Genomic DNA, 21,949 nt, shown 5'->3' with positions numbered 1-21,949 from the left:
TTGAATAGGTAGGAAGTATGACACATTCACAGTATAATTAACACATAAAATTGTGCTTACTCAACAATTAATATGTTTTATAATAATTTTAACCAATTAATAATAAATTAAATTGTTCTTAAAAAATGTGTACCTATGACACTACAATGCAAAATAGAAGTTCAAATTAAGAAAAATTTTAAATGATGTAAAAAGTAGCGGAGGTAACTAATCAAAATTCAAGTTTTTACCATTTGAATTTTGAATTTGTTGTTAATATAAATAATTAATAATAAAAGCATAAACCCAACAAAAAATTCATAAAAATAACCAACAAAAACATTAATAATGATAGATGACAGTGAAACACTGCTAGGGATGCTTTCCATTCTCTTGGTGCATTACCGTTCGAATGGGAATCTTGCCCGAACCTGCCCACGTTCGTTGTTTGGAATGGACTTGTCTTGTGCTTTTGAATGCACCTTTTAGCATCCTATATAAGGGTGCTGAAGAATGTTAGTGATCTATTTGACAAATAGAAATGTCACTACTCTGGATTGTATGAGTATGAATTAGTGTCTAATTTGCCAAAAAAGGTCTCATATAACTGTGAAAAATAATGCTGTATCCTCCGCTTTTGGATCATTGATTGAAGACTTGTATTTTGCTTCGTTAGAATTTGAGATCAGACGTCAACTTCAAGGGTTTGGGGTGTTTTCACTACACTCATCATTTTTTGCACAGCACAAGCAATAAGTGCCATTCCATTATTTTTTGTTCCATATGAAAACGTCTACTGAGACAAACGTCAATGAGTTAAATGAAGGTAAAGAGGTCAAGGTTAAATTGTCTTTAACCTAAAAAAATTTCATAATGATAAGTTAAGGAAAAATTAAAAATAAATTTTAAAAAAATCTTAGATATAACAACGTAATTTATGAAATATTTTGCATTATTTTTATTTCTTTTCATAGTAGCAGAAACTAGTAAGATGAAAGTGGACAAATTGAAAGTTATTGTTTTTGATTTAGGTAGGTTTAATGTATGATTGATGTGCCTGCCTATGATGAAATATTACATGTAGATAAATGAACAACGAATTTGACTATTTTCAGATTTTTAACTCATATTGTTATTTAGAAACCTGATTAATGCCAGTTACTTATAGCAATGGCATATGAAAGAATAACATTTCCACAAGTAAAAGATTATTTAAACTCAAAGTGAACCTTTTACTTTCATATTAAATCACAATTTTACAAGAAAGAATCAGATCAAAACTAATAAGCTAATAATAGTTCTCTTATCTAGATTACACACTTTGGCCCTTTTGGATAGATACACATGTTTCACCTCCATTTAAAAAGTGAGTTCAATTTCAATATTTTTCATATTATACAAATACAGGATATTTGTTTTCAATGAGTCATGGGATGTTCAATACAATCTATTTCCCTGTTTTTTTTCAAAGGACCAGGAAGGTAGTTATAGCAGATATTACGGATAGTGTGTGTGATAACAATGTTTAATAAAAACTCCATTGAAACTTAAAACCATGTTATAAAGGTATCTGCTCCTTGATCCTGATAAAAAGAAAGAAAACATAAATTGTATTAAATATTCTTGTCACAAACCCATAAATAATGTCTGTTGAAAAACTTAATTTGCACTAGCTTTAATAATGCACATCATTAATAAAGACTGCACCTCTCAGGTAATTTTAGCTATGGCTCATTTGAAAAAAAAACTATGGAATACATTGCCTTAAAATATCTATGGCTTTATCTAAATATGTGGTAAAATTAACTTTAGACAGAATGGCAGTGTTGTGGACACTTATGGTGCTGCAGTGAAGTACTATTTAGAAGTTCCTGAAGTTTTAAGAAAATTAACAGAACTGGGCTACGAGATAGGCATAGCTTCGAGAACGTCAGAAATTAAAGCAGCAAATCAGCTTCTTGATCTTTTTGGATGGAATAAATATATTAAATATAAGGAAATTTTTCCAGGGTGCAAAGTCACACATTTTAACAAGTTAGTATTTGCCAGATTCCTTTAACTTGTTGAATAAAAGCACTTTAATACCTTAGCATTAAAAAGCATTCAAAAAGAGAATATGATGAAATGCTGTTCTTTGACGATGAAAGCCGCAATATACGCGATCTTAACCAGGTAGGTGTGGTTTCAATTCTGGTGAGAAATGGAGTGACTATGCATGTAGTTGAACAGGGAATTAAAAATTATGTGAAACAAAGAACTTAAGGAATTTATTATTTAAGCAAACAGCACTTAACACATTTATTTATTTATTTATAGTAAATAATATTCATGATTTTTAAATAATAAAAATTCGTTGTGTTGAGGAAACATGATTTTGAGTTTAATCTTATTTCTCCTAATGTCTTACAAAAAATTAGAAAAATATAATATGATACGAATACGAGATGTTTTGATGGATAGAACACGGTAGATAGTGCTGCTAAAATATTTTACTGAAAGTCCAACGTTCTCGTTAACATTGCTGATTTCTGCCTTGACTTAATTCGAGATGAGCTGAAAACGAAGAGCAAAAAGGTGGATAAACAATAATCGGCTATATTACCTTAAGAACTCTCGTCTAAATAGTAATTTATAACTTTCAAAATTAGATATTTTAAGTTTCCGCCACAATATTAAAAAATATATAACATTTGTAGATAATATATCCCACCAAGGTTGAGAAATATATTATTATACATTAAGTAAATAATGAACCATGTATCATTTGTGGCGCATTATACACTCGAGAGTAGTTCACACCGAGAACCTGCACCGACAAGTGACACTCACAGGAGTGACAGTTGACGAATAGCAGGGGCGGAAATAGCGAAAAATAAAGATAGTCGAGCAGTATCAGCGCGTATTTTGTATCTATGACTAGTACCTTTGCCGGGTTAGAGTACTGGTCCCTTCAGCGTGTTCAACTTGTAACGGAAGAATAGATCACCCCGTTAGCACCAACAACACGCCGCGTTACTCCGAATCCCCATCGGTAAACGCAAACACCTATAAACCCGACACATTTGTGGCGGAGACAGCAGCACTGTAATGGATTACTTACTCTACAGCTATGGATTCCGGGAACATGCACCGACGAGTGACACTCACTCGAGCGACACTGGATAGGTGACAGTACCCGGAAGTGTAGAAAGGGTTGGTTGCCTTTAAAAGGAGCAACAGCCCTGTGGAAGCTCTCTTCTTCCTCAGACTCTTGATCCGACCTTCGTGCTATACACGTCGCTGCTGAACGCTTACTATTCTGATTGATTTAGTCAGTTATCTTTATTATTTCAATATATTTATTTTCGTTATAAAATAAGTGAACGATCCTGTGTCGTGTGTTTTGATCGCCCTAGCCACTCCTAGACAGCCGATCTGAAAACCCCACGTAGACAACCAGGACACATTATTAACCCGTCACTCAATGTTTTTAGAAAATAATTTATATATTACGTCATTCAAAATCCTAATAATGGTGTTTAATGCAGTAGTGGATGAAATATTTAATACTTTACATATTTTACGTGTAGAAAATTGTTCATTCTTATGAACTGCTAATGTTCAATCAATTCGATTAGATGGCATCGTTTCTAAAAAAGCCTATTGTTTAACTGATAAATAAACCATCTGTGGTGCACCACTCGAGAGACCTTCCATCTCGAGAACATTCACCGGTAAGTAACACTGTCAGGAAAATCTCACTTAATGGGTGACAATACCGGACGAACAGAAAGGATTATTAGCCTTTAAAAGGGAAAACAATCCCCTACAAAGCTTTCTTTCTGCCCTGAACTCTCTCGAGGTAAAGTACCACAATATCATCCTGAATATTAGTGATACCAAATTGTGATAATTAGTGCAAACCTTAACTCTATGTAAAATAAAGTGGTTTAGTAGGAAAAGCGCGTATTTAATCTACTGGGTCAGTTTTACTGTCGGGTTGAATACTGATCCTTCTTGCGTGTCCCCCGGAAATTATAACGCAAAATGAACCCGTTCACTCCAGGTGCACACTACACTGTTACCGACACCTCGATCGGTAAACGCACGCACACATAACCCCGACATATTCAATGTCAAACCTGGCAGTTTTACATGTGATGTGGTTATTTACATATTATAAATAACACAACAATAAAATAAACAATTATTTGTATCTATTTTACAATTTACATTTAATTAAATAAACTTGTAATATATCTATCGGTAAGTTTTCGTACTTTCCCTAGATGTATGCCCAGCTTATGATCTTTCTACGGCTTCATATATTTGAGGCTCCAGCAACCTCAAAACCATAAATCAAGGACCAACAAATTGCCAATTTAGTAATTTATATTTAGGAATAATAGAATAAAGATAGTCATGGATGACGAATTTGAAGATTATCAAGATGTTTTAAGCCAAGATGGAATTCTATTAAAACAAGCCCCATCCACTTACATGTCATTTATCAACACTATCGGCACACTTTATGTTTGGGAAAGCATTGAGAATGAAGGTAAAAGTAATCAAAATTGTAATGTAGGAATTACTTGGCATATGAAATAACATATTTGATTTGTGTAATCATTAATAGTTCTGTATTAGTAAAACACCTTAAAAATATGTAACTAACCCCACATTTTGCTTACCATTCAATTGAATGGTAAGTAAATTACTTCCTGATTTGTTAGCCTTAGCAATTGAAAAATTATCATTACTATTTTCAAAACAGGTATTGTAATCACTCAAAAATAGACTAGTCATATAAAAATTACATTACAAGTGCAATACTTCATTTTTAGGTAGCACAACGAAAAAACGTTTCTTGGAATGGAAACCAAATGATGTTACTGTAGATTCTGATGTACAAGATCAAGAATGGGCTGTAGTAAACACAGTCCAAAAGCGAGTAAGAACACTGAGCGGAAACTTGCCTCCAGACTACTATAATCGTCTAAAGAATTTGAAAATTGGTTTTGATGACATCAAAAGGTATGTAAACTCTATAGTTTGTATTTCATCTAATTTTAATCCATTTGTATGTTTAAATTCAGTTTTAGAATAGCCAACAATAGCCGTCTTCTAACGTTTTTTGATGGCGCGTCAGAGGTCATGTGTAGCTTTCTCTTTCAGCATGGAAACTGTGAATACTTGGTTGGAGTACTAAAGTCATTTTTAAAGTTAGGTCCCTCTAGAAGAGACAAACATCTCTTTGTTGTCTACGATGCTAATAGTCCTGAATATCAAGAGCTTACTAAAACATTCGCCGCTTTAGATTTGAAAAATGATTCGTCTTTGTGGACCATGTTTAAAAACATCAAAGAACATCCTTATGAAGGCAGTATGGAAGCCTTTTCAAAGGTTACCAATTATGTATATCGAAGTGTGGATCTGGGAGATGCAGACTTGCTACCACAAGATGATTTAAATCGGTCATTATCAGAAATTGATGAATCAATTACCCAATCGGGGGGCGATTATGAAGTGGTTCAGAAACTCCCGCAGTTGCCCAAGAGAAAAGACTTTCCGCGTTGTAGACCTGTTACAGAGGAACAGTGGAATGCTCAGTTTAATTATGAGGGGCAGTTGGAGGATGTAGAGTCATTAAAAGTTATGATATTCAGGGGGGTATGTCACTTTTGTCTTTTGTTGCTCATATTCTTTCATTTAGTAAATCACAGCTAGCTGATATATCTTAAGACAGTTTCAATCAGCTTTGAGAAGTTGAAATAATAGAACCTCAAAACACATGTATTAATAGATTGTGTATATTTAACCAACAATACTAACGGGTCAGTAATTTTTGAACGAATTTATAACGGCGATGTATTGTATTTTAGGGCATAAGCCCATCAATTCGAAGAGAAGCCTGGAAATTCCTCCTCGACTATTATCCCTGGAATAGTACTGCTACTGACAGACAAAAGCTTGTTGGTAATAGAAGTGATGAATATTATGTCATGAAGTTGCAGTGGAAGTCCTTTACAAAAACTCAGGAGGATAATTTTTCAGATTTTGCTCAAAGAAAAAGCCTCATTGAAAAGGATGTCAATAGGTACTGGGCTGCCAGACTTTTCATTTCTTAAACTTTCCTGTTTTTGGTATTTTTAGGACAGACAGGAATTTAGATTTCTACGCTGGAGACAACAATTTTAACCTCCAAACTTTAAATGATATTCTAATGACTTATGTAATGTACAACTTTGATTTGGGATATGTTCAAGGCATGAGCGATCTTTTATCACCGATTCTAATGTTACTTGAAACCGAATATGAATCGTTCTGGTGTTTTGTGGGATTTATGAAAAAATTGGTAATTTTATATTTTTATTTTATTTTCTACATATTAGGATTTTTAAGTAAGCAATTTTGAACCTGCAATAGGAACTAATTATATTATATATAAGTAATAATTTTCTTTCAGATTTCAAATTTTGATATAGACCAAGCTGGAATGAAGGAGCAGCTCGGAAATTTGTTCACATTGCTGAGTTTTGTGGATCCGGGCTTGGCAAGTTACTTGGAAAGTCACGACTGCGCCAATATGTTTTTCTGTTTTCGATGGTTGTTGGTTTGGTTTAAGCGCGAGCTTAGTAATGATGAAGTTCTTAGGTACGTTGTATAATGTCTACGTGAAAAAAATTGTTTGTGTAATTTAAAAAATGCATAATTTCAGGTTCTGGGAAGTTTTGTGGACGGGTTACCCTTGTCAAAATTTTCATTTATTGGTAGCCGTTGCCATTTTGGAACATGAACGACATGCTATGATTGAAAACGGTTACGGATTTACTGAAATTCTGAAAGTGAGTTGTATTTGATATGGTTCCCAATTAAAACAACTAAAATAATAACAAACAGCAAGTGATACAAAATCTTATGAAGTTCAGATAAAGGGTACACAATATGGAGTAGCGGGAGAAGTGGAGCAACAAACATATTCTTGAAAATATTTCTATCTATATATGTATATATATAGGTTTGTTACGACTTATTCATAAATTAGTAATATCAAAATTATATTAGGATATCTAGAAATAACGCTGCAAAAAAATTATCAGTTTATTCCTGAATTCAAAGCATTTAACAACAAAAACGAATAAATGTGACGGACAAAAGTAGAGCAACAATATATGAAAATTCTTTCTGACGTCTTTTTTTATCAAACACTTTTGAGTTATTGTGTTTAGTATTATTGGTGAAAACCAGCAAATATGCCTCGTGGTAAATCTCTCTCAGTACAACTGAAACAATCAATTGTTTTCAAGTTTGAATCTAGAATGTCCCAGAGTGATATTGCTAGAGAATTAAATCTTAATCGCTCTATAATGTGTAGAGTATTGAGTGCCTACAAAATTAACAAAAGTGTAGTGAGTTCTCCAAAAACAGGTCGTCCTCGAAAGGCAACAAGAATTCAAGACAATAAAATTGTGAACATTTCGAAAGGGAATCCATATAACACAGCAGGTGATATTGCACAGGAATGTAGTGACTTTGGTGTTTCTGTAAGATCGATTCAAAGATACAAGAAAAAAGTTTGAATGCCCGCAGACCCGCTAAAAAGCCCTTCATTTCTAAGAACAGGATGGCCCGGCTCTGTTTTGCAAATGACCATCTTACCTGGAGTTTCGAAAAATGGAAAAGTGTGCTATTCTCCGACGAGAGTAAATTTAATTTGTATTCCTCGGATGGAATTCGATATGTCAGACGTCCTCCAAATGAAAGGTACAAGCCAAAGTACACTACAGAGACAATTAAATTTGGTGGGGATAACATATTAGTGTGGGAATCATTTTCCGGGTTTGGAATGGGACCATTGATAAAAATAGAGGGCATTATGGACCGGTTTAAATATCTGGAGATATTAACGGATCGTATGCTTCCGTTTGCAGAGGAAAACTTGTCATTGTCATGGATTTTTCAACATGACAATGACTCAAAGAATACTGCGAAAATAATAAAAAAATATTTGAAAGAGCAACGGGTAAATGTAATGCAGTGGCCTACCCAAAGTCCCGACCTTAATCTAATAGAGAACTTATGGGAGATAGTAGACCGTAAGATAAGGACAGAGAATCCACAAAAATTTAGAAACTCTGCAGAATTATTCACCGCCATTTCAACTGCATGGAATTCCATTTCAGAAGAAACTATCAATAAATTAATAAAGTCTATGAGGAATAGATGCATTGAAGTTATTAAAAACAATGGCAATGCTACTAAGAATTAGTTAAAATTTTCATAATCATTGAAAATTTCATATGTTGCTCTACTGTTGTCCGCCACATTTATTCGTTTTTGTTGTTAAATGCCTTGAATTCAGGAATAAACTTATAATTTTTTGAAGCGTTATTTCTAGATATCCTAACATAATGTTGATATTACTAACTTATGAATAAGTCGTAACAAACCTTGAATATTTTCAAAAATATGTTTGTTGCTCCACTTTTGTCCGCTTCTGTACATATATCGAATGTTTGAGATCTTTGTTATCCAATGTCATATCTAAATATCCAAATCATATATCTAACAGAAACACATGTTTTGCAGCACATAAACGAATTAAACGGCAATCTAGACATGTCAGTGATGTTGAACAAAGCAGAAGGCATATTTTATCAGATCAAAGAGGCTGATCACTTGACAGACAATATTAGGTTCATATTGGGTTTGCCTATCTTAGGAATTCAAAATGCAGCTGGTAGTGTAGTTTATCATTTAAAGCTATATAATTAAATAAATCACTTTAATTGGTTACAGATAGTCATGAATCCAGTCCATTTGATTCTCCAGATGTGAGCAGTACCGGCACCAATGGCACACAGCCGCGATGTTCGGTAGAAAATGTCAGAATTAGCCCGGATGAAATGTCTTTTGATAGGTCCATAAATTCTAACTTCTTATAGTAGTATTCTAGTGGCACGTGCCTGCCACAGGCGACTGTGAATTTTTGTATCTAGATTTCTAAGTGTTTAATCAGATCATATATATTTTTTAGAATTTCGTAATAATTATTCGTAAAACTGTTTGAATCTATATCTAAAGTTTCAACTTGCGTTATTGTCTATATCGTAATAATGCAATGTTTTATTGTTCATGATTTTTTTTAGTATTTCCATGTTAATAGTATCAATCTCTTTATTTGATTAACAAAATTTTCTTTAAAACTCAGCCTAATTAAGTAGGTATTAATAAAGATAATCATTCTGGAATATATTATTAATAGTTCATACTATTTTTTTATATTGGTATATACATGTATATATATGTATATGTGTTATATTGCAGTGGAATATATTTTTATGGGGCGTCCTGAATTGCAATGGCAAAACTTCAATCGATATCAAAGAATAATGCTACTTCATTATTTTTCTGTCTAGTTATGTATATTAAGAAATAATTTAGAAAATCCAGTACGAGTGAAAACTCTATAATGTCGCTTATTTTTTATATAATTCATTCAATATAAAATACACACTTTTTCAGATCCTTTGAAAGGACAGAAGTAGAAAAATGAAGTGATTATATTTTTGAAAACGTTAACAACCAATAAGAGCAATTCACCTTAAAACACTCTCTTCTAATTATTCCTAAAGTCCTAATCATAAAACGTGGGATTCCCTGTATATGCTATATATGTTTTAAGAATATGCTCTAAGATACACGTATATTTAGTTCCCATATTTACTTGTTCAGTAAATCGGGTAAATTTTTCATTAAATTATTGAAAATGAGCCCTGAAGTCCTGGATTCATTTAGGCAATATCCAGTACATGAGTCATGGAATATATACAAAGCATAAACATGCTAGTTCTGGGTTTTCTGGCTCCTAGACCGGAATGAAACCATTCGGACAACTTTTAGATAAGATTCCGAGTTAGAACTAATTAATTTATCCCGATTTAATATTTAATATGGTAGATGTTTAAATAATTTGGTTGAATGGGAATAGTGCTGATTCACTGACATACTGAAACAGATATATTTTTGATATCTTGATTATTATCACTCACAAAGAATTTTATACTAACTGTACATTTACCAAAAGACTGATAAGAAAATTGATGGAAGAAGTATTTCTTAGGAAAAGTTGTGACTTCAGATGGTGAAAAAATAGCTTTTTAATTTCTCAATATCTTATATTACTTTTGAATGATCGTTATCAAGCTGTACTAAAGCGATAAAGTAGGTAGTAATATTCCAAAATAGGTCGAACATAGTGCCTCTGTTCAAATCGAAATAGTGTGCAGCTGTAAATTTGAGATTCTTGTGCATAATCTTATTGACGAGAAGTTCCAACTCCTTGTGTTCCGATGATGATGATTTGAAAGCTTGTTGAAGAGTATAACATGTCTCCAGAAGATCTTCTGTTTTCCTTTCAACTAAATCGCAGCAGTACGTCAAAATATATTGGCTGAGCTAGAAATTAGAACCGTAAATGCAATATTTTTCTCGTACGTAATGGACTTCGAACAAATTGAATTTGAAATTGTATTGAGTATTGAAATTTCAATGAACTTACCAAAACCAGACCAATAAAATAGAAGGTCGATCCGTACATGTACATGTCCTGCAACCGGAGGCTTTTATTTGTGTACAAAGAATAGAAAGTGATGAGACTTTGCAGAAGGGATATTAATATCATGATGAGAATCCGCGTTCCGAATAAAACATTAAATAAATATCCACCTCTGACTAATTCCAAATAAGCTTTCTTGCATTGAATGATACTCTTTTTGCACTCAGTTGTGTAAAGGCTTGTTGCAAGCTGTAGGCTGATATTATGCAATGAGTGTTTAAAATATAAAGCTATGGAACCAGCTAAGAAAACATTTAGTGTTACTTGGTAGAAGTATATGAAAACTGGAAGGTAAATTAGGTACTCTTCTGGTGATATGTAATTGGTGCTAATGTAATAATCCACAATGTATTCGGCAAACAATAGGAAAGATAAGCTTATTAATATGAAGTGTCTGTTGAAGATGAACCAACATTTCCTGGGATTTTTATCCATGATTTTATCGAATTTCTGTAGAGATTTGAAAAACGCTTCCCATGTCTTCTGGCTCCACCAAGATTGAATTATACTGTAACCGATGAATGAAATTTCTCCTATATGTATTATTACCTTTACATCTGCCATAGTGTTTCCATTTATTTGTATTTTCCAAACTATGAACGAGGCGTAAGCAATTCCCATGAATATTGCTAATGATGTAATGGAAAATGCCCATTGATGTTCCACTTTTTCCTGTTCGAAATTATAGTTGGGTACCACTCCGACGAATCGTAGATACTTTATTATGGGACATAAGAATATTATGCGATCCCCTTCGTAATCTTTTACAAACAAATTTTTCATACTTTACACACTGGGAATGGACACAGTATAGCTGCTTGATAACTGAATTGTCCCGAGTGCGGTGTTTACTACTCCTAATTAATGTAATATTGATTGTAGGCCTTTTTAATCGACTTAATGAAATTGGCTGAATGTTTGTTATTCCTTATGTTAGTAGTAGTAGTTTATGAGTATATGGAGGTACTGATAATTGAATTAAAACATTTCAATACGCCTACGCAGTGTTTAATAACACCAAATTATCCATTACGAATATTGTTCACCAAATTGGCATGTCCATTTCGAAGGACACGTTATGCTTACAACATTTGAAAAATCTGATTGCCTGAGTGTCTAGAAGTAGACACAATTATTGCATTTCAAAATTTGGAAATGGCCATTTGAAAATGAAACATACTCATTTGTTTTGGATACCCATTGTCTAGTAATCTCGTTCATTTTAAATGGAAACGGATCAAGTGATATCTTATTTTAAAGCTACCTAATGTAGATTTTAATTCCTCAATTCAAAATTCTTAAATTGTCTACCCAGATAACAGGGCTGTCCTTAATGTTATGAAAATTAGGGGATTTTAAAGCCACTATTTCAACATGCGTAAACCTTATTTCGGCATATTTTCGTCGTTCTCGTTAATGTTAATCTCATGAGCGGCCACAAAGTCGGATAAATGTAAAAATAGTTCCACACGAACAAACATTTTTTCCTGATTTTTAAAAAATTACTGACATTTCAAAATAATTGCCCTTTCATTATTGCGTCTTTTTCCCTTCTCCAGTGTATTACCTTCAGATTTAAAATTCTCTGTTCATTGTTCTGCAACTATCATCATCTTAATTTTTTCTAATGCGGTCCTAGATTTTTTAAATTGGAATCCGAGCTTCATTCTCATTCTGAATTCAATTGCATGAGATGTTTTTTTTAGGTTAAATTTTGATCTACCTGTTGATTGGTGTTGTTTCGAGTTTAATATAATACATTATAATGAATGCTCATGAAAATCAAATAAAACAACAAAAAAACTCAAAAAGAGCAATTGTGTGAACGCCCACAAGAGTAATTTCCTTCGGCATTTTTTGTCATTGTGTCTGTTAAGGACTATAGGTTATTGTTTTTGGTGTAATTTGCTTAGCTAATTTATTTTGTACTTTCATCCCTTAAGTTACGCCCATGTATTATTTATACACTTATTTAGAGGATTCCATCTGTGTGTCAGACAACCGTACCCATCAGACAATATCGAAGGGCTCTTTAGGGCTGGGAAATGCACTACTCGTCAAAGGAAGCTTTCTAAATTGGATCATTACCGCGATCTGCAATTCGGCGGATCTGCAATATTTCAATGAAAGCGACTTGTATAGGTATTCACCCGATGGCGGCAATTTATGACATCAGGCGCGACCATAGCCAATAACAGCTCCTGGTAGCGGTGCGCCCTTGGTTGGAACTCCTCAAGTTAAGTACTTAAGGGATGAGTGTAGTAAATTTGCTCTCTTTGACCAGTGCTCGCTCTAGACATGTGACCGTAAACATAGTTCGTAATCTTCTCAGCTAAGCAAACTCCCACTTTATACTTAGACCAATACTTTGTCATTATTTAGATAAGTGAAAATTAATACAGTCCACTTTCGTAAACCAAATTGTTGTTTTCGTGGTTTCGTTTATCAAAGGAACCTCAACAGTGTCCTTGAAATTATTTCAATAGTTCGAGATAAAAACGAAGATAAGCAAGCTGTCGGAGATACCTGAAAATGGATATGAAACATGCCATAATAAAATTTAATTTTCTTCGACGCGTTTAAAGAATTTAGATATGGTTAACATTGAGAAGAAAAACAGAAAAAAGGTATTTTCAGAGGCTAGTAATAATATTATAAATTCACTGCAATCATGATTATTTATAATGGGTGGCCCTTTCTAGTGAACCGACTTTACAAAGTTCAGACATTTTTTGTTATCCTCTGGTAGACTACAAAGATAATCAATTTAAAAGCAAAGCGTGGGGCTTTATTTACATTTTTTTTCATAAATTACATTATTTATTCTCGTTATTCTTCTTCTCTCGAGGAAGTTAAACCCAATACTTCTTCAAAATGTATTGTTCATAATTGAGGTGATAATTGGGGAATTGATATTTGTGGCAGCGTGTTGATGACGTGAACACAAAGATCCATGAATTCAACTATAGTTAGTTTCATAGATACAAGATGCATTAGAAAACTGCATTTTCGCATCTTAGTTGTCTTCACAGATTTTTGTCTACATTCTATAAAAGCGCGCCCTTTAAGAATAACCGTCTATCCTACCTATTTTAAGGCATGTTAAAAGTAAATAACAGCACGATCTAATGAAAAAAGTTAAATGGAATACTTGACGAAAGTTTTCCAAAAGTCCACTTCGATTAGTTTAAAAGTTTTATGCATTGTGCATAATCCCAGGGTATACTGGGCGATTCTAAATAAATGGGACAAGCAAATATCTTAAAATCGAGAAGATCTGCAAAACATGTACATATGTAATGAACGAAAAGATTCATAGATTAAATTATAGTTAGTTTCGTAAATATAAGATGCATTCGAAAATTTTACATTTCCGCATCTCGTTTATCTTTTCCTCTCATTTGTACTATATCGTATAAAATCGCACACCGTAAAAATAACCAATTGTCCTATCTATATATTCTGAGGCATGTTCAAGAGGTGTGTAATGTAAACGTAATTCGCTTTGTCTTTTATTTTACACTTGGAAATTACACTAAATTATATTATAGGAAGGAGTCGGATTAACTACAGATCCCCAAAATAGGATCGTATTAGTCTCGTCATGTCGAATAAAGAAGAAAAAGGGCACATCGACTCGGAATGTAACTCGGCTTCCGACTCTGGTCAAACTCACTGAGGTTGCGGCAGCTGCTTCTGTGCCTTTTTCTGTTATATCCATGAATACCTATTAAGAAAAACATTTCAGTACCGCACATAGAAGTATTTTTACGAATCAACCTTATGAATAACCTGGCTGGCATACAATCCAGGATTCTGATATCTATTGTCAGTAGATTGTTCATTTATCTGCTGCCGAATATTATCAATATTCTCAGAAACCCTAATTCGGCTCCCTAGAGTAGAAACTTCTATATGTTCTGTTAAGTTTGCAGCTGGCTGATCAGTTTTGTATCTGCTTGTTACATTAATGGGAATTGCTGTCGAATAGCTTGCCCGTTGGGGAATAAATCCCTGCGACAGGAGGGCCAGATTGGCCTGATTGGGATCAAACAAGGAACTACAATAACATCCATCACTGCCAATTTAAATTCTTATTTAAAATTGCCATACGTGACGCCCAATAACTGTAATGTCCTCTTCAAATCTATGGTCGAATCAATTTTCATCTTTGGAAAGAGAATTACTGCGCCAGTAAGTTTAGTCCTATTAACCAAACGATTTAGGTCTGCGACAGTGATTTTAGCTTCAAATTGGTTGAGGTTGGCGATACTAGAATCAAATGGCATCACCACGTACATGGTACTTCTGTTGCCCTTGTAGGGCATTCCTAAAACTTCACAGCCTAATTCATGGTCTTTGTAGTAGGGGAAATCGCCACCGTTGGACATCATATCCACTTCGATTGTGGCTTTGGAATTTTTCCCGTTTACAAAAAAGGGACGTCTGTAATATGTATTTATTTTATATAACAGTAAAGATACAACGAAGGATACGAGTTACGTTGAGGTAAATTGTAAGTTCTGGTCATTTTGGGTTCGTTCAGGTTAATTCTAGTTTCGAAGACTACAGAGAGTGGAAAACTCAATTATGAAACAATACTTTGCACAAATGGCAACTGCGATGGTAAGATTATACAAGACAGACGAAGTGGTTTGTCTCAGATGGTAAGTGGAGGGTGCAAGCAAAACAAGGTGAAATAGACCATCATCTCACCCAAGCGATGACTGAACACCGTGTGGTCGGCACGTACCTGAAAAAAATCGGCAAGCAGACTGAAGATAACTGTTCTGTAGAAATATCGACACTTTGAAGCATTGCATGTTTAAAAGCAATCAATTCCTGAAGAAAAGACAAGGCCGAAATATCAAATGCGGGAGAAACATCAGAAAAGGAAATGTCGGAATATTACTAACAAGAGGCAAAAAAGAATGGAAAGTAATCTCAAAAACGGTCAAAGATATCTTAAAAGCAAATGTTGAAACCGGAAGAAATCGGAAATAAAGATCGAAATAGAATTTCTGAAGAAGTACCTAACAGTGATATCGGGGAAGAGAGAAGGAGATCGGTTAACCTGGAGGAAAGCAACAAGATACTATGATATTGCATTTGAGTGAAGTTCACATATCTGTATGACAAATTTTTTAATTCTCTTAAAAAAAGGTTAATTCTAGTTACCGCAAAGAGAACTGGATAAAGGCTTTCATCAAGAAAGTAGCTAAATTGAAAAGTGGGTGATGGGGGACACGAACTACTTCCTCACGTAGGCGATGACGGAGCATGACATTTTAAAATAAAAAAGAACGCAATTCACGCCTACTGGTATTGTGAGTAAAAGGACGATGCCCGTCATACTACCTTCTATTGCGAGAACTTTGCAATAGAAAGAAGCGTGGGGAAAGATACGACGAAGAGATCACAATCGAAAACGCATCGGATTTAATGCTAAGGTCGGAAGAGAACTGAAACAGCGTGAGCGACATGCTTGTCAGCATAATGAAGAGAAAGACCAACTTCGAAAGAAGCACCACACTGAGAAGTACATGTATGCAATTTTTATTTTAATATGGTACCATCCAATTTACAAATTATTGACGGTACCATTAAAGAAATCACCATGACTGACTGGGAATCGGAGGGCACAGGACGCCAATTAATCAAATATAAAGAAATCTACCTTTTAGTTAACCCTTCAAAGAAGTGTTGCTCCCATTCAGCTTTGAAGTACAGAGCGCTGGCCATGATGACCCGAGTCTCACTAGGAGGAGCATCGTTCAAAATGTGTTTAATCTTCTGATTTGTCTTAGCTGATACCCAATTGTTAATCAAATTTTGAGCTTCTTTAGGATTTGCCTCAAAATCCACGTTCACTATACTGCTTTGATACAGATCTTCCGCTGTAAAGCGATAAATGGGTCGAATCTGCAAGAAATTGATTTTCCATTACTCTCATATTTGATCGATTAATGTCTACTGACAGGATATCCATCTTGAATAAAAAGAGCCGAAGCCACTTTGACTTCATCTCCGACTTCAAAGCCTGTGGTTTGGTTCAATTTATAAAACATCCTAGCAAGCTGCTCGTGAACTATTTGCGACTTCTTGTCGATGTCTGGAATCCCCACATGGAGGCCCCATAATTGGGTTATCTGTTTGAAGGTCTCTCCATTGGATCCTAACATTACCAAAGCGAGGACACCTAATAAAGCATTTATGTAGTAACAAGAACCACAATTTTATACTCACGGACCTGTGATGCTTATTGGTGAAAATAAGACATTTTCATCACCTTTGGCGTGAGAAATTAGCAATCGATTGATTTCCACTGTTAATTTGGCCACTGCTTGAGAAATAAGATCATCCACGAATTTCTCATATATTGTGGTACCTCGAAGTACCGCTAAATTATTTGGGGAAATTCTCTGGAAATGTGAGTGTAGGTTTATCATCATCATCTATCACGCAAACCTGAGCTACCGAAGCGGATTCCAAAACTGGATTAGAATCATATTCTGACGAGGGGAAATATATGGCAGAACTGTTCGCCAATACCATTAATGTCGATAGGTGTATAAAAATGAGAATGGAAAATAAATTACGTGAGTGATGCATATCTGAAATAAAGGAGGTAATTAAATATGCATTGTGACGTCTTGTAGTGTGTTTTGATGAACTGTCGAGCATATGAATACATAGACATTCTTCCTTTTACAAGAGATTACTCACCTACAGCGGGCTTTGGTCTCTCAAATCGGAAAAATAAATATCTAAAATCTAAAATCACCACAATGACCCGATACCTAAAAAGTACCACTTCACATGTTATAGGTTCCCTTGATGGTCGCGATATTTGTTGCTCGTCGACGGGTTTAACATAAACTCATTATAGGATTTTATCATTATGGTAGCCCGAACCGGATGACCTTAGCAGATGGAATTCCCCACCAATGCTCTCTTTGAACTGTTTGTTGTTTATAATTCTTTGCGATATGCGAGATACACATTTAGTGAAAATATTGTTTGGTGATAAGTATTATTCTTTGAACATTTGCAATGTGAAGTGCTTATGGTAAAGCAAAATACGGCATAGATTTATTTGTATTGATAATAGTTTTATTAAGGAATTGTAGGAGGTTGATGATTGGGTGTTTACGCAAAAATACATATTTGTACAGTGCGACAGAAAATTTGCATATCCCATGTGCAAAATTGTGCAAAGTTCACTCATAGAACCATCTTCGTGGAAACCGTCAATGTAACTTACACAGTTGGCTGATCTACTTGTATTGTGCACACCTTCTAAACCTAGCATTTTCTCCTTCACTGTAGTCTAGTTCTGTATAGCTAGTTCTTGCTAAAATCCTACATTTAGGTGAAAAATTTTGTACAACAACGCAACTTACGAACTATTTTCATTCCTATTACAGTTTAATTTCAGTTTTGCTGATAAAACGTAGGTAACCTTGTAAACTTGGTTAAATGGGTGAAAAGTTATAGACAATATCTAAATTAGTTATGTGTATTGTTTAAACAAGTTAAGCAGACAAAACTTTGATGAACACTTCTGGTGTAATGTTTGTAAAGACTATATTTTTGAAAAATTGGACACAGGAATTTTTGAGAAAATTAGGACGCTTGACTTCTTTGACAGGACATTTCTAATGGCTTCGCATCTCCTCATGCTTGATTTGTGTCTTTTCAAGTGATCGGGCAACGCCACTCTTCCTCATTCCAGTCACTTTGTTTATGCCCTTCTGGTCTCGTAGTGTGATATTACCAATCTTCATGTATGGATCTGACATAAGTTAATTTTTTTTTCAGTAATGGAAATTGTTGCTGCATGGGCGTTGTTTGTGTCTTCTCTTAAGATGATTTTGTTTGCGTTACGACATTCATACTGTTTTTATGTCTAGCCGCCCTTGTCCATGGTCGTACTAGCCCTAAAGGGCTCGTTTCTGACATTGCAATAAGTCGTCCCTTCGGCGCCTATTACCTTTTTTTCCTCCTTTGAGATTAGTTCCCAGAATTCGGAAGAGGAAACATTCAGGGGATACCTATCACGTGAACGTACGGATAGATCTTTGACTTTTAGAATGTTTAAACCAACCTGAATTAATTATGATCACTCTTTTTCGGACATTTTTCGTTTTTTTTCCTGTTTTTCAATTCAAATATCAAAACTATGATTTTATTTCCAACAATTTTGACAAATGATTTCGGCTGTTTAAATTTTTTTTGCCGTTTTCCTCAATAAAAAATTGCGTCTAGTATATTCCAATGCAAAACCCGTAGTAAGAATATTGAAAGGACTTGAAGTAAAACTGTAAAATTAGAATGTACAAGTAAATTTGCATTGTGGTTATTCCATTGATTCGAACAGGTGGTAAAACAATTTTCATTTCATAACTACACTTCGTAAAAAAGTATTGCATCAGCCTGGAAAATTGCAAAAAGTGTAAGAAAAGCCTTTCCCTAATTTTGTCATCTATTAAGGTTGAAGTATTTTCATCAACGAATAATATCATTCATTCTCCAAGTAGTACCTTGCACTCTTCCTTTTTACCTATATTTATAAAAAAAAATCATAATGTAATATTTTTTTGCGGAGTTTAGTTACTACTATGAGTTACTACTACTACTATGAGCGTACTTTAAGCTAATAAAAACACGGGAATTTTTTATTTGAGCACCAACAAAAGAAAATAGTATCGTACCGAACGAGGCTAAAAAGATCAATATGTCAAGGGAAAAGAATTGGTAGAACTGACGGCGGCACTGTGCCAACCGTAACAATATTGAAGTAAGGTTTGTCTTATGCTGTGTAGGTACTCTCAACTTATCGTGATTTTTAAAAATCTTTTGATAGTACTACTGCGATTAGAAAAATAAATTTGAAAAATAGTTCAACATCTGAAATTGAATTTTGAGTTTAAAAAGTATGGCTAATGCGAACTCTTTGAATACTTTTAATAATTCTTCGCATCTGATTTTTAAAATCTATTTCTAACGTTATAATTATAAATTTGTTCAATCTTTAATCGCATGTGTTTTTGTCTCTATATCTTGAATTGGGTTGAATTACTATGCGGTATCAGACAATGAGTCAGGGATAGTACGGACGGATAACGCACGGATGTAAACAGTTACTTAATTTTTACTGTGCATAGTTTCTCAAAATGTTGAAAATAAATTACTTACTAACCAAATTCAATAATTAACAAAATTGATTCATTTTCGCAATTTCCAGCGCGTCTATTCAATCAGTCCAACAAAAGCAAGCCCTCAGGAATATTCAACGTTAAGAGCAGCTTTTCTCAAGAATAGTAATTAACCTGGAAACCACAAAAAGAAGACTGTTACTTTATTTTTTTAATAATCTAGACAAGCCATTGGAAAATGTTCAGCGCGGTGGGAAATCCGCTTTATAACAACTGAATTAAATTTAATTAATCAGAATTTCAGAAATAAACAGCCTGGAAACGCAGCGCGCTTCGTGTATTTCTTTATTTTGAAAAAGAACAGGAAAAACATCCCAGCAAATTTATTTCAATTACCAAATTATAATCATGTGTTGTTTACCCAATGGCACGGATATATTCTGAGCGTGGAAGAGTGATCATTAAAAATAATCTCAAGTAGCTTTTGAAGTATTGAAGGCTTGTCTTAGATATACAGATTGCGGCGACGATTAGTGTCTATATCTATATATATTGTGACGTTTAATGTCTACGAACGCGCATCCACGTCGCGCATCTGGTACGATCTGTGATGCAACGGCGACGGGAACTGAATTTAGTAAACCCAAAATTTTCGAAGGAAGTGTGTTATAGCTCGCCAAATAATGCAGTAAATTTTGAGTTGCGCTATTAAAAATTTGCGTATAGACAACATCGTTTATTTTTAAATCGAAAATAAATAAAAATACTAATTCCCAACTAAAATTATTAATACCTCAGAGATTCGATTAGAAAACGTCTGGTTTCAACAGGATGACTGTCCTTCCCACAATAATCGAGAGGTACGGGAATTTCTTCAGAGCGATCGTACCGGATGCGCGACGTGGATGCGCGTTCATAGACATTCAACGTCACAATATGTATAGATATAGACATTAATCGTCGCCGCAATCTGTATATATATGTGAGCTTTCATATAGAAGGTGATACGGGGTTGGATATTAATTCATTTAAGGCAAGAGCAATAAACCTGTTATCTTACAAGGATGGAGCTACGTCTTATCCTTGGGCATATGTGGTATGTCACCGACACCTAAGAGTGCCCATTGGAGATTGACTAAACTTGTACTAGTTAAAGTAGATCGTTGCCTTGAAAGATAAAGAGGGTTTGTTTATCATATGGGGGTGTGAAGAGAATGACTAAGGGATGTAAGCGTGGGAAGAATGTAGAAGGTTTAGCGATTATCTTTTGAAGATAAACAGATGCGCGGGGATGTCTCCGCCACCTTGTATGAGGGGGGGATTCTTTTTCCCAATCTTGGTCGAATAAAGAAGTCTTGCTTAAATTCGTGTTTTTTTTATTTTTTTAAGAAGGAAATATTTTTTTCTTACATCAGAAGTGGGATAATCTCACGTAAAGTGCCATCGAGACGTAAATCGGTCGCGACGTGAACTATACCGTGTAAAAATACGGCTTGACGAATCTGAAGTGCTGTGAGTTCACGCTGAGTGCAAATATGGAAGAGTTTGTGAAATTGTTAGCAGAATCCGTGAAGTCATTGCAGGACAAAAATAAAAGTGCAGTATCGACGTCCGTGTCCATCCCGATTTTCGACCCTTCATCGGACGTCCACAATGCTAGAAAGTGGTGTCTTGAGATAGAGAAATTGGGGACCCTGTTTGATTGGACGGACTACGAGTTGCTGACGAGGAGTACCCCCAGCCTCAGAGGTGAAGCCGCCGAATGGTTTGCGACGTGGGAACCAGATGAGAGAACGTGGGAAGGTCTAAAACATGAACTATGTAGTGTTTTTCCGACAAAAAAGAACTTAAGTGAGAAATTGCGGAGAGCCAGTCTCTTCACTAGTGATTTGGCAGGTTCATACTGTGAGTATGCCAGGAAAAAATTATCCTTGCTCAAATCTTTAAATGTCAATTTAACCGAAAGTCAATATTTGGAAATCATTATTGGGGACATTGACGATGTCCAAGTCAAAACGGCTGCCTTCAACAGTAAGATTAATAATGTCAGCGAATTATTAGATCTTCTGGCGAATTATAATAAAAATAACCGTAAATCCGATTCCGGTAAACTTAAAAGGAATTATCCGTTCGATTTAAAAGTTCGACGAAACTCTGATGCTAAGTTGTGTTTCATTTGCAATGATCCAGGACACCTCAGTCGTGCCTGTCCAAA

The 21,949-nt window shown here is 34.6% G+C and overlaps 4 protein-coding genes across 5 annotated transcripts; 2 read left to right on the top strand and 2 right to left on the bottom strand.

Annotated features, from left to right (window-relative positions):
* Positions 1 to 852: 852 nt before the first annotated feature.
* LOC136419427 (magnesium-dependent phosphatase 1-like) lies at positions 853 to 2,351 on the top strand. Its single transcript, XM_066405718.1, has 4 exons — positions 853 to 1,010; positions 1,291 to 1,345; positions 1,792 to 2,013; positions 2,070 to 2,351. Exons 1-4 carry the CDS (start codon positions 917 to 919, stop codon positions 2,239 to 2,241), a joined length of 543 nt encoding a protein of 180 aa, XP_066261815.1. The 5' UTR covers positions 853 to 916; the 3' UTR covers positions 2,242 to 2,351.
* Positions 2,352 to 4,089: 1,738 nt separating this feature from the next.
* On the top strand, positions 4,090 to 9,406 carry Tbc1d15-17 (TBC1 domain family member 15/17). 2 transcript variants are annotated; one of them, XM_066405713.1, is made up of 10 exons: positions 4,090 to 4,224; positions 4,359 to 4,516; positions 4,803 to 4,992; positions 5,055 to 5,628; positions 5,841 to 6,055; positions 6,112 to 6,313; positions 6,425 to 6,612; positions 6,677 to 6,803; positions 8,548 to 8,698; positions 8,758 to 9,406. In XM_066405713.1, exons 2-10 carry the CDS (start codon positions 4,381 to 4,383, stop codon positions 8,901 to 8,903), a joined length of 1,929 nt encoding a protein of 642 aa, XP_066261810.1. In that variant the 5' UTR covers positions 4,090 to 4,224; positions 4,359 to 4,380; the 3' UTR covers positions 8,904 to 9,406. The 2 variants fall into 2 exon arrangements, with proteins under 2 accessions (XP_066261810.1, XP_066261811.1); XM_066405714.1 differs by lacking the exon at positions 4,090 to 4,224 and having other exon boundaries at positions 4,308 to 4,516.
* Positions 9,407 to 10,129: 723 nt separating this feature from the next.
* Positions 10,130 to 11,521, bottom strand: LOC136418092 (uncharacterized). Its single transcript, XM_066404036.1, has 2 exons — positions 10,520 to 11,521; positions 10,130 to 10,416 (listed from the first exon to the last, which is right to left on the bottom strand). The coding sequence occupies exons 1-2, from the start codon at positions 11,357 to 11,359 to the stop codon at positions 10,135 to 10,137; spliced, it is 1,122 nt and encodes a 373-aa protein (XP_066260133.1). The 5' UTR covers positions 11,360 to 11,521; the 3' UTR covers positions 10,130 to 10,134.
* Positions 11,522 to 14,077: 2,556 nt separating this feature from the next.
* On the bottom strand, positions 14,078 to 17,519 carry Spn28Dc (Serpin 28Dc). Its single transcript, XM_066405715.1, has 8 exons — positions 17,303 to 17,519; positions 17,054 to 17,190; positions 16,827 to 16,998; positions 16,555 to 16,775; positions 16,254 to 16,498; positions 14,690 to 15,022; positions 14,357 to 14,636; positions 14,078 to 14,303 (listed from the first exon to the last, which is right to left on the bottom strand). Exons 2-8 carry the CDS (start codon positions 17,186 to 17,188, stop codon positions 14,112 to 14,114), a joined length of 1,578 nt encoding a protein of 525 aa, XP_066261812.1. The 5' UTR covers positions 17,189 to 17,190; positions 17,303 to 17,519; the 3' UTR covers positions 14,078 to 14,111.
* Positions 17,520 to 21,949: the final 4,430 nt, after the last annotated feature.

Source organism: Euwallacea similis, chromosome 2, assembly GCF_039881205.1.
Source record: "Euwallacea similis isolate ESF13 chromosome 2, ESF131.1, whole genome shotgun sequence".
NCBI classification, from domain to species: domain Eukaryota; kingdom Metazoa; phylum Arthropoda; class Insecta; order Coleoptera; family Curculionidae; genus Euwallacea; species Euwallacea similis.
The sequence above is the reverse complement of the archived record's forward strand: the minus strand, read 5'-3'. Positions and strand labels throughout refer to the sequence as shown.

Excerpts from the sequence above, each read along its gene's own strand:
- LOC136419427 (XM_066405718.1), top strand. The coding sequence starts at position 917 with ATGAAATATTTTGCATTATTTTTATTTCTTTTCATAGTAGCAGAAACT. Across the intron at positions 1,011-1,290 it reads AGTTATTGTTTTTGATTTAG|ATTACACACTTTGGCCCTTT; the intron begins GTAGGTTTAATG and ends TCTCTTATCTAG. Across the intron at positions 2,014-2,069 it reads AAAGTCACACATTTTAACAA|CATTAAAAAGCATTCAAAAA; the intron begins GTTAGTATTTGC and ends TTAATACCTTAG.
- Tbc1d15-17 (XM_066405713.1), top strand. The coding sequence starts at position 4,381 with ATGGATGACGAATTTGAAGATTATCAAGATGTTTTAAGCCAAGATGGA. Across the intron at positions 5,629-5,840 it reads AAGTTATGATATTCAGGGGG|GGCATAAGCCCATCAATTCG; the intron begins GTATGTCACTTT and ends ATTGTATTTTAG. Across the intron at positions 6,804-8,547 it reads GATTTACTGAAATTCTGAAA|CACATAAACGAATTAAACGG; the intron begins GTGAGTTGTATT and ends CATGTTTTGCAG.
- LOC136418092 (XM_066404036.1), bottom strand. The coding sequence starts at position 11,359 with ATGAAAAATTTGTTTGTAAAAGATTACGAAGGGGATCGCATAATATTC. Across the intron at positions 10,417-10,519 it reads ATTTTATTGGTCTGGTTTTG|CTCAGCCAATATATTTTGAC; the intron begins GTAAGTTCATTG and ends TCTAATTTCTAG.
- Spn28Dc (XM_066405715.1), bottom strand. The coding sequence starts at position 17,188 with ATGCATCACTCACGTAATTTATTTTCCATTCTCATTTTTATACACCTA. Across the intron at positions 16,499-16,554 it reads TTATTCAAGATGGATATCCT|ATTCGACCCATTTATCGCTT; the intron begins GTCAGTAGACAT and ends AATTTCTTGCAG. Across the intron at positions 14,637-14,689 it reads TTACAGTTATTGGGCGTCAC|TTCCTTGTTTGATCCCAATC; the intron begins GTATGGCAATTT and ends ATGTTATTGTAG.